General features: G+C 48.0%; 1 protein-coding gene across 1 annotated transcript in view; it reads left to right on the forward strand.

Moving 5' to 3' along the window:
• LOC139761821 (zinc finger protein castor homolog 1-like) overlaps window positions 1-13088 on the forward strand; it is a 407573-nt gene extending 394485 nt beyond the window's left edge. Inside the window, 12 exon segments of the mRNA XM_071686315.1 lie at window positions 387-603; window positions 1489-1703; window positions 1864-2262; window positions 2264-2635; window positions 3256-3459; window positions 3741-3755; window positions 5276-5584; window positions 6222-6457; window positions 7844-8067; window positions 8486-9749; window positions 9966-10189; window positions 10380-13088. Coding sequence (XP_071542416.1) covers window positions 387-603; window positions 1489-1703; window positions 1864-2262; window positions 2264-2635; window positions 3256-3459; window positions 3741-3755; window positions 5276-5584; window positions 6222-6457; window positions 7844-8067; window positions 8486-9749; window positions 9966-10189; window positions 10380-10651 — 3951 coding nt within the window. The 3' untranslated portion in view covers window positions 10652-13088.
• Window positions 13089-13716: the final 628 nt, after the last annotated feature.

The following is a 13716-nucleotide window of genomic DNA, read 5'->3' on the forward strand; positions in this document are numbered from 1 at the left end:
TCCAAGAGCTTACGGGTAGAGCAGTTTATGGGAATCGTTTCATAACTAGACAGTCATGTTAGGCGTACTACCAGTGTTGGAGCTGAAAGCGCGACGTCGGCGTTCATAATGACGAACATAAGCTGCCATGTCAGAACATTGTGTGCCCCAGCAGGGAGGGGATTCGACCCAAAAAGTATCAACAATAGCCTCTCCCATACCAGACCGCAACCAAAGAGACTTCGTTGCTTATCAGATCACTACCCGGGAGTCTATTTTCTCTTGCTTTATCGATCATCTTTTTTTATTCTCTCAGAGGCTTACTGAAACTAAGGGGACAGACTATCGTGGTAGAGGACTTGATAGCCATAACCGTTTGACCTAGAGCACCTAATGTTCCTCGACAGGAGGGATGCGACAAGGTCTATATCAGCACCTCAGACGTCCAGATGCACGCCAACTACCATCGCAAGGACTCGGCCATCATGCAGGAGGGCTTCCAGAGGTTCCGGGCCTCGGAGGATTGTAACCAGCCCGCCTGCTCCTTCAGCGGACAGCGCACCACGCACTTCCACTGTATGAGGAGCGCTTGCAACTATACCTTCAAGAATAAAGCTGATATGGGTAAGATTTTGCTCTCTCTCTCTCTCTCTCTCTCTCTCTCTCTCTCTCTCTCTCTCTCTCTCTCTCTCTCTCTGACTTCTTTGTGACGTTCTCTTCAGCTTTTGTTTATGAGATGATTCGTATCTGCTGATTGTAAAACTCTGCACTTACATTCCTCTCTTCATCTGAATTTGCATGTAGTGATATCCAGTGAATCATCTTATTTCGTGTGTCGCCTCTCATGACTACTTTTTCCACTGTGATATCTTACATGCCAGCCCTTCCTTTTCTTCAGTAACATCCCATATTCCATCCTTTCTCAATCCACTGTAAGATCTCACATAACATCACCTCTCCATTTCTATTAACATCCTGCATCCCTTCCCTATCCACAATGATATTAAATATCCCTCCTCTCTTTGTCCCGCGTAACATCTCACGCCTATTCTCCCTCTCTGTACCACATAACAACCCACATCCATCCCATCTCTGTCCCCAAAAACACCCCACACCTATCCCCTCTGTTCCCAGCACCATCTCACGTTCATCTACTCTCTCTCTCTCTCCAGTAACATCCAACATTCATCCCCTCTCTGACTACAATAGCATCCCACATTCCATCCCCTTTCTTTTCACGATTACATCCCACGTCCCCATCCCCTCTGCCCTTGTGAACATCCCACGACCTATTTCCTCTATCTTTAGTAACCCCCCAAGTCCCATCCCCTCTGTCCTTATTAACATCCCACGTCCCGCTCTCATTCCTAGGTACCCAGGAAAGTCCCACGTCCCATTCCTTTACCCCATCTCCTCCTCCTTCGCTCCCCTACCTCAGATTCCCTCCGTCCGTGTTGTACCTGTTTGATGAAGCCGTGTGATAACGAGCGGTCATCGCCTCTCTTCCAGAGAAACACAAGACGTACCACATTAAGGACGAGCAGCTGACGAAGGACGGGTTCAAGAAGTTCATGAAGCAAGAGGAGTGTCCCTACGAGGGCTGCAAGTTCTCACGGGTCGTCAACCACATCCACTGTATCCGACCCGAATGTAACTACGTCCTTCATTCATCCGGCCAGATATTCGCACACAAGGTGCACTTCAACACTCTCCTCTTACACCTGGTAACACCTGGATAGTTAAATGTTGGCTTAAAAAACAAAAAGAATGTTTTTTTTTTTTTTGCGCTTTATGCACTTCGCTTAGCCCTGTGGACTTCATAAAGCCGTAGCCTGACATAATAGTGTGTGTGACTCTTTTTTTTTTCTTTCCCGCCATCCACAGAGAAAACACGAGCGTCAGGACCACGAGCGAGCCTACCGCAAGTACAAGCTGGCGCAGACTATGTTGGGCGTGCCGGAGGGCCACCCCGCCCTCACGCCCCTCCTCCACGAGGCGCTCCGCCCCCTCAGCTCCCTCGGGGGGCCCATGGTCAACCCTCTGATGGGTCCAGTGGGTGGCCCCGTGGGCGGTCCCATGTGTCCTGGCGACCAAAGAAGCGAGGACTCCTCCTCCCCGCTAGTCCCATCCCCCGCCCCTGGTGCGCCACCTGCCCTGCCCCCGGGACTCCAGCGGCCGCCCGGCTTACTAATAGGTGGTTTCCCCCCTCCAGGGCTGGCTGAGTCCCAGCACCCCCTAGCCCGCCTCTTAGGAGTAGCTCCCCCAGCTGCCCACGGCCTCTTCCCCTGTCGGCTCGGCCACCAGCTCGGGATCCACACCCGCATCTTCTTCGTCGGGCCCCGCGTCCCCAGTGGACCTCAGCGTGAGCATGGGCGGGGCTGAGGACCGAGAGTGGGAGAGGTGGATCCGGTGCCACGGGCGGGAGGACGCCTGTCGGGCCGGCTGCGACCTGGCGGGCATGGAGCACTGGCACTGCGACGAGTGCGAGGCCGTGTTCCGAGGGCGGGAGAACGCGCGAGACCACGGACGGGTACACGAACAGCAGGCGCTGATCACGGACGAGCACTACACCAGAGTCACCCCGTCCGACGACCCGCGACCCTGTCCCCCAGACTGCCCCATCCAAGACCATGCCGACCACTTCCACTGCAACTGGGTGAGTCCTCACTCCCTTCCCTCCCTAGTCCCTGCCTCCCTCCCACAGCAACCCCCATCACTATTGTCCCAGATACTAGCGCATGTCCCCCATGTAATGTGTGTCCGTAAGGAAAATAGACTCTGACATGCTCACAGTAGTAGGCAGAACGTATTTCAGAAATACGTTTGCAACAACTCTTGTAGACTAACCTGCTCGAATTCCTCGGCAGTACTTGACTCGTGTGACACTAACAGTAGCACTGAGGAAGTTGCAACGTAGTTGCTGTATGCAGATTTGAATACCAATTTACAGAAAGTTCCTGTCTTGATTTGATTTTTTTTAACTTTCCCTCTTTTTTTCATTGTAGCTTTTGTAGTAAATCCTTAGTCAATATTTTGTCCTGATTTTTAATTTTCTTTCACTGGGTTGCTAGAGTCTTGTGTTGGTTTTATTTTCGTCCACATTTTATTGTGGTGTTTGTGTGGTGTGTTTGATACAAATTTTGATTCTGCTTTACATCTTTTTTGTTTTCTTATGGTTTGTGTTGTTTTAATGCTTTTATATATTTTTTGTTTTTGTTTTCACCTCGTTGTGTTGTGGTGTGGTGTGTGGACTAACCTGGTGTGTGTGGCGTGCAGGAGGGTTGTGGCGAGGCAATCCTAACATCGGGGGACAAGTCCTTCCGCCGCCTCGAGCACTACCGGATACACGACTACGCTCGGCGCCTGGCACTAGCGACCTCCGCGGGCGCCGGCGGACCCATGGGCGTCGCCGCAGTCACGTCCGTCGATGCGATGTTCAAGCGTAAGCGCGGACGACCGCCTAAGAACCGAGTCATCGAGGTGCGTCAGCTGGCCTCTCACAGTAACACCTAAGACTCTCCCTGTACCAAGTTATCACATAACTAACTATAGTCTCATACACTTAAATTCTTTAAAGAAAAAAAAAAAGGAAGTGTATCTCATCCATGTATAGTATAGAGGAGAGGGCTTAGAAAATACCAGTAAAACTGTGCATAATTATTCTGAGCTAATATAGAAAGTCAATATAAAAAAAAAAAACACACCATAAATTCTAATGCTTTCCAAATACTTGATTTTCTTTTGTTTCCCATTACTTTCAGGTGTGGAATGATAACGTAAGTTAATGTAAATTTTGTTTAGCTAACTGACTTACAGCTCACTAATTCCATACTCATGCCATTATTGCCTCTTAACGCTTTACTGTTCAACTGTTATTGATGATGTTTACAATCATCATAGTGTTTACAGCAAACACCTGACAGCTTAAGAAGCTTTATTGACACTAAAACATTCAGTTGATTTTTCAAAGGCTTCATTGACACTAAATAAGAATCACATGTTTACCAATGCTTTCCTGGCACTAAATAAAGGTTAGGTTCCCGGCTCTAACTCTCCCAAGTGATAGCTCAAGCATTTTTTTCCGCATTTCTTTCAGTTTTCTTCCATTCTTCAACTATATTTCTCGCCTCGTTTTCAGTGAAAGGTTAAACAGAGAATTTTGTCATCATTGTTCAACCTTGTTCTCATCAGTTATTCTGTTGTGGACATATACGTATCCTGACATTCCTGTTGTTGTTTTCTGAAATGAGAATATCTTACTAGAGCAGACACAATGATTTCCTGTAGTTTTCTGCAAGACCTCAGCCTACGAGACAGATTATTAGGTAAACCCACAACACAAGTTCCATTAACTATCTGGTTTGTGATCGTCTCATATTTATCAAAACCCATTTTCTTTTCAACAGTGTAACAAGATTTATAAACCTATTCAGTGCGTATTCCCTCTCACGTCCTCCCACTTAGCCAAGGAAGGTCATTTCGCTATCAAAAGGGCAAATGTCAGGTACAAACCACCGCAATACATTTTGCCTCTTGCTATCATTTCATCTGATTATCTCATTTCTTAGGTTTTCCCTGTTCCTTATTTCATTATTTCCAAAGGCTCATCAACCTCTTGCCATAACCCTGCGGCAAGAAGCTGCACTGACCCCTCCAGCAACCTAGCCGTTTGATATGATTAATACCAACAAAATAACAGAACATTCATGTTTTCCTACAGACTTAGTGTTCTCATGGAAGAAGAAGTGCTTGTGATATGTCATACTTAAGGCTGTTTACGTAAGCTACTTACTACAAAAAGAATATATGTGTAAAGTTTGCTCAGGGCCGAAGAGGGTGTTGACCACTACTTTAATGTCTCTCTCAAAGGACACCGAAGTCTCTTCCTTGTTTTCACTGCAGGGCTGAGTCAATAGTCGGTTCTGGTTTATTGGTTCTGTTTTACTGCACCTCGAGAGCCCAAGTGTATGATTTAAAAGTCTGCAAGTGCCAACAGCTATTGGTACACTCGCTATCGGAAGAAATTTGAACACGTTAGAAAGTGAACGTTTTGTCAAACCCATTTGATGATAGTTTTGGTTGTTTATAGAAACTAAAATCAAAGTTTGTAGCTTCATTGTGTGAAACCAGGCCTGATCTTGATAAGATATATGTCTTTTAGCATAACTGTTTCTGTATGTCTGACTGAATGACGTCTGGCAAAAACACAGTTCGTGCCTCCAATATAATTAATCACTGTCATCAGTATATAATTTGCTGTGTTTGTGTCATTAATGAGAGCCTTCCTTCCTTGCAGCTGCCCGTGTCTAGCGCTCACGACACTCCACAGGCAATATTTACCAGTTTCAAGCTGCCCAAGAGCTCCCCACCTCCCCATGGGCCGTTTGGGGTAGCAATAGGCCCCCACCCCATGACGCCATTAGGTCACTTGGCTCAGATGGGACGCGAGACTTCCCCACCGCGGCTGCCCATCTCCTGCAGCGCGAGCACCACGTGCGGCACCAACACGTGCAGCACCACCGGCCAGCCTACCACTCCTGGTGGCACACAGCCTATCCTTCTGCCTCTAAGCGGGCCGCTCCTCTCCAACCCGCTCCAACCACAAGTGAGAACTAACCCAACCGTTTTATATCCTTCTCCTTTTCCACCAATTCCTTTTCTTTCTACCAACGCAGGAGCCGTGGAGCGCAATAGTGCCTCCAATTATGTTGGTTTTAGTACACATCTCGCATGGTCAATTTGTGATAAGATTCCGATTTTGTTGAATAGCTTCACTTAAACGTCGGAACGCGTTATTCACAAGAGAGTGAGTGAGCTACAGAGAAGCGCATTCATATCATCGTCTTAGGAGATTAAATCTTGTTCTTGTTCTTCTCAAGGCTTCTTCCTCCGGGGACATTATTACTAGCCAGAACGAGAAGGAGGTAATACATTTATTGTAGAACTTATATATTCCATGGTAAGATGTTTTACAACCGATACATTGAGATTAGGGTTCTGAGCTAGGAAATCACTGTTGTATGAATCATATAAACTTAGTTGTAGTTGATGTGTTAAGCATTTGGCCCCTGCAGTGTTAACTAAGAAAGTATGAAGGTTTTCATTTCATCCGTTTATACGTTATTCTATGCAATGTTCAGTTCACATACTCATAGTTCGGACAACATACTGGAACAGGATAACGACTGTTGAGCTGGTGTTATCCTTTATCTTAGATGACCAACGTTTTGTCACCATCACAGGCGGAAATAGTAGAAGGCTTCTACCCGTGGGCTGAGGGCGTCCCCTGCCCGGACCAACTGTGCCCCTTGCTCGGCCGCCGCCACTACCACTGTGCCCACCCTCGCTGCCTGTACGTCACTGCCCACACAGACGTCCTGCCACTACACGCCCATGACTTCCACGAGAACACGCCCATCCCTGAGGGATTCATCGCCATCGATCGTAATATAGACTGTCGTTCGCCAAACTGTCAGAGGTAAGCGGGTTCCGGCTCGAGTGCTGTCAGAGGTAAGCGGGTCCCGGCTCGAGTGATTAATACCTGCTTGTGTCTGTCTTCCCCGCCAAGCGATCGTACCTGCGAGAGAAAATCTTTCCTTGGTTCTTCCTTATTTTCTACTATTAGAAAGGGATGTTATAGGAGGAGAGTGTGTGTGTGTGTGTGCGTGGGGATTTCCAGCGCCCGTTTTCCGATGCGCGGGAGATACGTGGGTCGTGTTATGTCTTCCATATCCCCAGTGATAGGGGTAAACTACTGAAGAAGCGGGAACAGAGAATGTTTCAACTTCACGACGTAAGAAGACATTAGTCTTTGCAAGAGAGTGAAGATGGACTGTTTCAAATCTACTACAGGGTTAGAGCTTAGACAGATTTTCGTCTCAGTTAGGGTAAAAGTCTAGTATGGAGGACAAGTCTCTCACAGAATGTAACTTGAGAATTAAGAATCCCAGTCCTCCAGAGTTATTGGTAAGTCATTTCTGATTTTTTTTTTTTCACAGTGTAAGAAATATCACTGAATAGATCTGTCGTCTCTTCGTCTCAGTCAGTTTAATGAGGGGTAATAAACGTGACTTTGCTGATCGGAACATTATTTTGTCCTGCGCTGAGTTCATCTCCAATTTGTATTTGTCCTAAGGAAGGTAAGGAAGGGAAGGGAGTGGATGACCTTCATTTAGGGCTAAAAAAACAAAAAAGGAAGATAGATATATACTTCATTCACTTAATAGCACAACAATTACGATGCATTCATGTTCATCATACCTTACCATATCACATGGAATTAAATGGAGGTGGATTAAGAAATGATTGAGTCACACTATTTCCTCCTTTTTCTGTGTGAATTGCAGTATCTTGCACCTCTTCTAAAAATCACAACAGAGTTGGCATACAGACTCCAAAAAGTTTAACTCGGGTTCTGTGGACGTTGGATGGGGTGGGAGGTTTCTAATGTTTGTTCACCATTATGATATGTGTTTAGTACATAAAAGCTTCTTGGGTGTTAGATTTGCAGTAAGCTGATATTGATAGTAATGGCATCAGTTGATCCTGTTAACTTCCTTGCTCCTTCAGATGGTGTGAGGTGGGGACTTGCCTTGTGAGTCTCATTGTTAGAGCTTGCGTACACTTGTACACCTCATTCTTGTAGTTTTTCGAGGATGCATTTAAGGAAAGATTCACTTGAAATCTTGCTTAGGCTTGATATGATACATCAGGTGATCACGAGAGCCCAAGGTTCATAAGAGGTAATGATTAAAAGAAAGTAATCAAGATCCCTTGGAATGCTATTAGATTCTTACTAGATCCATCACAATACTATTGTGTCAGACTGTTTATGCCTTCGATTAACGTGACCATTTCCCCACAGCAATAAGGTGAACAAGCACTTCCACTGCACTCGCTGCGGCTTCTCCTTCGTGCGCTACCAGACCCTCGAATCCCACGCGGAGAAACACCAGCAGGAGGACGAGGGCGCCCCAACACACAGCTTGGGCCCACAGTCGCCTATCTACCTGAAGAAGCCGCGACCGGACAGTCCCATGGACGCGCCGGTGGCCAGCGGGGACAGGGAGTCACCCAGTAAATCACAAGGTTGGTATAGGTAAACCACACAAGGTGGTTAACTCTCGACGATGCTGACTTGAGGACGCCTTAAGAGTACGACATCTGGCGCCCGTGTACCATCTCAGTCCAGTGGTTTTCTGTAACACTGGGATCTTGTTGGCTAATTCATTTCTATCAACCCTTTAGGACTGTTGACCCAATGATACAACTGTTGCATCCCATCTCTGTTTTTTGTTTTTTCTAGTGTTATGAAGGTAACGGTGAGGCATTCCCCTGTGATGAATAACCTAAATCACGAGTCATGAAATGTCCCTTGGTCTTGCATTCCTAAAGAAAGGAAAAAAAGAAAGTCTTTGCTTACGTTTCCAGGACAGCATGTTGAAAATGATTGATGTTTCCCAGATGTCTGTCTCTCTGCCTAGCTTCAGGTTACACTGACATGTAGATCTCTCCCCTCCAGTGGTCAAGTCTTCGGGAATCTACTACCCTTTATCGCCGTTCCCTACATCCACTCCCGCTAGCATCCGACCTCCCTCCAACTCCCGGGGCGAAGCGGGTGCCCTCGTCACGCCCATTCCACCGTCATCGCGACCACAGAACTCGACTACCTTCACTCTGCCAGTATCAGGGAGCCTTACCATCACAGCCACCCGACGCTCTCCCATTCTCCTGGACATGCAGTCGCCCATCCGAGACCGCATGGATCACATTGACTCTGACGAACGGCATGACTTCGAGTCCGATCACTCTCGTCCACTCAGTCAGCAAGGAGACCCATATCCTGGTCGCATCCTTCAGACTCACAACCGTGAGCAAGCACCGCTCGCAGCAGCTCTGGGCACTGACTGGCTCAGCTCTGAGCGTCACCCGCAGTACGGTCCCGATTATTCTTGTGGTCGACCATTCTGTAAGCTGAAGAAGAAGGAACACTATCATTGCCAAATCTGCAATCAGGCTTTTAGCGAACACGAAAAACTGAGGCCGCATCTTCTTAAACACGTTACCTGTAGTCCCATGAGCTCTGGTGGATACTCTGCGACAGGTGACGAGGACGCAGACTGTACAGAACAGGTGGAAGATGAAGAGGTGAACTTCCAACCAAAAGTTGAAAACAACGACCGTCCTATCAGCCCAAGAAGTCCCAACGATAGTAACACAGGTAGCCTAGGAGGCACGACACCGACCATCTCCACCAGCAGCCCAAGACCTCTCAGCAGCAGTGGCATCAGCTGCAGCCTTAGTGGACACCAGACAACGCCTCAGTTCCCTCCTTTATATACACAAACCACCAGCTTCCCTGGACTCCCGTCTCCATTTGGGCCTCACCTAGGTATGGCAGGGATGTTCCCGGGATCATTACCACGTCTCTTGCCGCCGGCTGCCTGGCACCCAGCGCTGGCGGCCATGGCCCACCAAGGCCTCATGATTCCAGGAGTCCGTCCCAATGGGGATTTGACTCACGGCTCGCCCGGGCCGGGAGGCTTGCCTGGTGTTGGTCCAGGTCTAGGGGGGCCAGGCATGCCTGGCTCTGGAGTAGACCACAACCCTCTGCTGCCTTCCTCGCTGGGCACATCACCTCACCTGGCCATGTTGGGGAAGAGGCTTGGTGCTGAAGACCTCAACGCCCAAGAAGCCAAGAAGATCCGCTCCAACCATTCTATACGTTTGCTCAAAGATGAGCCTGTGCCCGAGGGTTACATACGTTTTAGGTAAGACCTTATCTTTATATTGTAACGAGGCTTCCACGGTCATAGCAGTCGCTCAGCATACCAGTTGTTAGGATACAGACCAAAAATATATGAGAAAAATTGTCTTATGAATATATTGCATTCATGATATTAAACTTGTTAATGAGTTGTCAGCAATGTGTAAATCTTGAGACCAGATCTGCCAGGCTCACTGAAATCATCCCCAACTGCTTACAGGTTTAATGAAGACTGCCAGTATCCTCACTGCGGATATCGGGAGCACCAGACTCACTTCCACTGCATGAGGAAGGATTGTGGTTACTCCTTCTGCGACAAGACGCGGTTCGTCCAGCACACAGCGCGTCACGAGCGGCTAGATACCCTCATGGGTGGAGACTTCAACCAGTTCCGTTCCAATGTGTCGTGCGGCCGCCCTGATTGCATGTATGCCTCCATGATAGGTAAGACCCCCATTACTTCGACGAGTGTCTGTACTCTTCAGTATGCCTCTCTGATTCACCGTTTTTCTTTATCGATAGTCTAGTATGTAGTCTAATGTGCTATGAATCACAGAAGTAATAGATACACGGCACTGGTCAGAGACTCGTGAAGTAAATATAATGATTGATTCACTCTCATTCTTCTTCACAGGCCAGCAACAAAACAAGGCGTCGCACTTCCACTGCCTCAAGTGCACCTTTGTGTGCACGGACACCAACAAGGTGGTGGCGCACCGCAGGCAACACCAGAAGAGAGACTCCATCAACGCTGCGGGCTTTGAGAAGTTTACGCCATCTCAACCATGCGGCATCCAGGGCTGTAATCACAACCAGAAGCAGACGCATTACCACTGCCTCAAGTGCCAGTACTCAGTCCTGGGCCTCAGTCAAATGTCTGCACATAGGTTCCGACACCTCGAATGAAATTTCTTTGGGGAGTAATCTGCGGAGAGGCTCCCCAGCGCCCATTCCAGAGGGCGCAGGAACAAAACCAACGTTTTCTTCTTTTTTTTCTTGGACTGTGAAATCCATGCCCTTCCGAGCTACCCTGAGAAGTAGCGATGGACTGGCGTCTACAGTCTCAGGTGGGCACGTTTTAGAGCCCACGTGGTGAACTCTAATTAGCTACGTCGTCATGTAGCTCTGTACAATAGCGTATGTGTTATCGTTAGCATTACATATCATTGTAACATACCAAGTGGTGTAGTTGTTATACTTTTTACTGTACCTTGTATCCAGTTTTTTGCTAGACGAATGGAATTTGTATGGAGGAAGCATCCGTGTTGCCTGATACAAAGGTGCAGACTCTCGTGTACCACAGGGAGAAGCTGGGAAAGACTACATAGTGTATACGGTGTTGTGGTTGTACCAGTGAGCCTTATAGTCATGGGCACGTGGTGGAGGCGTGGCCACGCCGGGCCACACCCGCCTGTGGCCACCACCGTCTGTGCCCACCACAGCCCACTGCCCACTACGTGTGGACTATTAACTGTGTTACTCTGTTGGTTTCGTGAGAACCAATATACTCTTGACTAATATTCCTGTATGTATGTGATGTATTTGGTATTCAATACCAAAAACAAGAAGTCTGAGACCTGTATGAAACCCGAGTGCCTTGTTGAAGGTTAAACAACAGTGTCTTTGCGATAGTGTCTTACTGTAGGTCGGTGTGGCGTAGTTCGTGTGGTAGAGAGGTGCAGGTGCCACACCCGGCCGCCAGCCCCCGTGCCTTCCTGTACCCCGTCACGCCCCCCGGCCCCACCACCACCACCACCACCACCACCACCACCCTACTCCTGCACTCTCCTACACGCCAGCACACATAGCTTTGCTGAATATAATTTTATACTATTTATTCTTTAGTGTTACCAAATATTAGTGCCAAGTATTCCGTACTCATTTAATTATTTCCTGTAGTGCCAAACAATGTCTATAATTTTTGTTGTAATTTGGTGGCCAAGAATGTTCCAATGTCAGTTTATTTTATGTTTGAAGAAACTACGATGTATAATAGCACTGATTCTTGTGCGTTTTGCATTGCATATTCAAAGCCACAGTAGAGACACAGTCTAGCAGAAGATGACAACCTTAGACTGGTTGACGGCCATTTGTTTGTGAGGGTACTACAGCAGCGCCAGCGATGTGCTTGGTCCTCAGGCTCAGTGCTGTAGACTGAGGCGGGGGTGAGGTAGGGCGCCAGTGCACTCCCTCGGGGACTGTACCGTCCCCAGGGGACCTGCTTGGCAGAGGGAGGTAGTCCAGGGTAGTTTGTAAGGACATCCTCAGCGAGAGCATAGGCCGCCTGGCCTCTAAGCAGTAGAGTGTCTTGTTTGCTGTGATGTAGGTATGTAGTATTAGGAAGAAGTGACCAATCGTAGCCATCGTGAGACAGGAGAGGGCCAAGGGCCAGCAGCGTGTCCCCCCCCCCTCCCCAGCCCGCCCGCCCGCCTCCTGCTCCTCACCCTCCTCAGCTTCACCACTGTATATCATCATTTTCTGCCAAGCTGTTATTTTGTAATATTCACACTTATTTCCTGCTTGCACTTTTTATATCATGTACGATAAGTGTGTGTGTGTGTGTGTGTGTGTGTGTGTGTGTGTGTGTGTGTGGTTAGTGTGGCGGGTGCTGCGGTGAGAGTGCAGGGGTGGCGGGAAGAGTGGTCGCGAGTGTCGCCCCATGCGTGAGGTGCCTCTCTCGGCGCCCTCACACTCTATGGAAGGTGCACCGGCCTGGTAGCCTCAGTTTTCAGCTCACTCAGCACTGCTGATGCATTTATGTACAGTTCTATTTATTACTGTGAGGGGTCCCAGATGTGGCACCGACCCGCAGGGGGAAGGCCCCTACATGCTCTCATCCTCTGGTGGTTCGTGATCTTGGCAGTCACTTGAGAAGTGATCGATATTAAGATTATTTTTATCCTTTGGTGATGAGTAGCAGCAGCGGCGTTACCCTGCAGGGCAGGATAAGCTAGCCTGGCACTCCTTCAGTTAAGCTTGCTGCTCCCTCAGCCCAGCCCGGTGCCCGGAGCCGTCGACACCGACCCGTGGCACCCAGGCAGATCGTATGGTGTGGGTGTCACAGCCCGGTAGACGGGTGGGCGGAGGCGGGCGGCCCGAAAGGTCGCCACTCAGGTAGAGATGGTAGGGGTAATTGGGCTGGTAGGACGGGAGGGAAGGAATCTTAGCTGATGGGAGGGGCAGGGAGGGCGCATCGGGCTGGGGGAGCAGGGCCACGTAAGGCCTGTAGGACGGGTGGGGAGGGAGGGGAAAGTGTTGGACTGGGCTGCCGCCGCCACACATTGGGGTCGCTCGCCCTCAACACCATCCTGGGAAACTTACTCAAATAAAGTGATACATTGAATTCTTGGTACTTTGGTATTATCCTTCACCATACACAGTAGTAATTAAGTTGTCTCAAAAGAAATCTCACCCATGATACCTACAGACTAGTTATTCTAATATCGAATTTCGAGTTCAATCTTCTTGATACTTAGAAGACCTGTGGTGAGAGTAGACAAGGAGCTCTTCCACACTGCAGTACAGTTTGCAAGCTGCTATGCTTTCACCTGCTGTAATAGGACGTCGCCTTAACGATATGAGTAGAACAAAAGTTAATAGCTAACAAAGCAAATTTCATCTTCACTGCAACTTCCAAGTTGGTATGCTACAAAGAAAGATATTACCGTTTAGATAAAAACATGAATTTTATACATCAGCTGTTTACTTCCCTGATGCCTATTTTATTTATAGGTAATTTTGCAAAGCGTGATCCAATTCATTCCAAATCGTCAAGCATGAATACAGACCTGTAAGGATGAACACATTTAGATTTTGATAACGAACAAGACCAAGGCCTGTGCCCGGCTAAGCTCAGATCAGCAAATTTTTAACATCGTGAATTATGAAATTATCTTTTAAACACGTGATGTTTAACATTTTTGAGTTGGTGTTTACAGCCTGACGTTAGAGGCCTTTAATGACTCAAACAG

Source organism: Panulirus ornatus, chromosome 42 (assembly GCF_036320965.1).
Source record: "Panulirus ornatus isolate Po-2019 chromosome 42, ASM3632096v1, whole genome shotgun sequence".
In the NCBI taxonomy this organism is placed as follows: domain Eukaryota; kingdom Metazoa; phylum Arthropoda; class Malacostraca; order Decapoda; family Palinuridae; genus Panulirus; species Panulirus ornatus.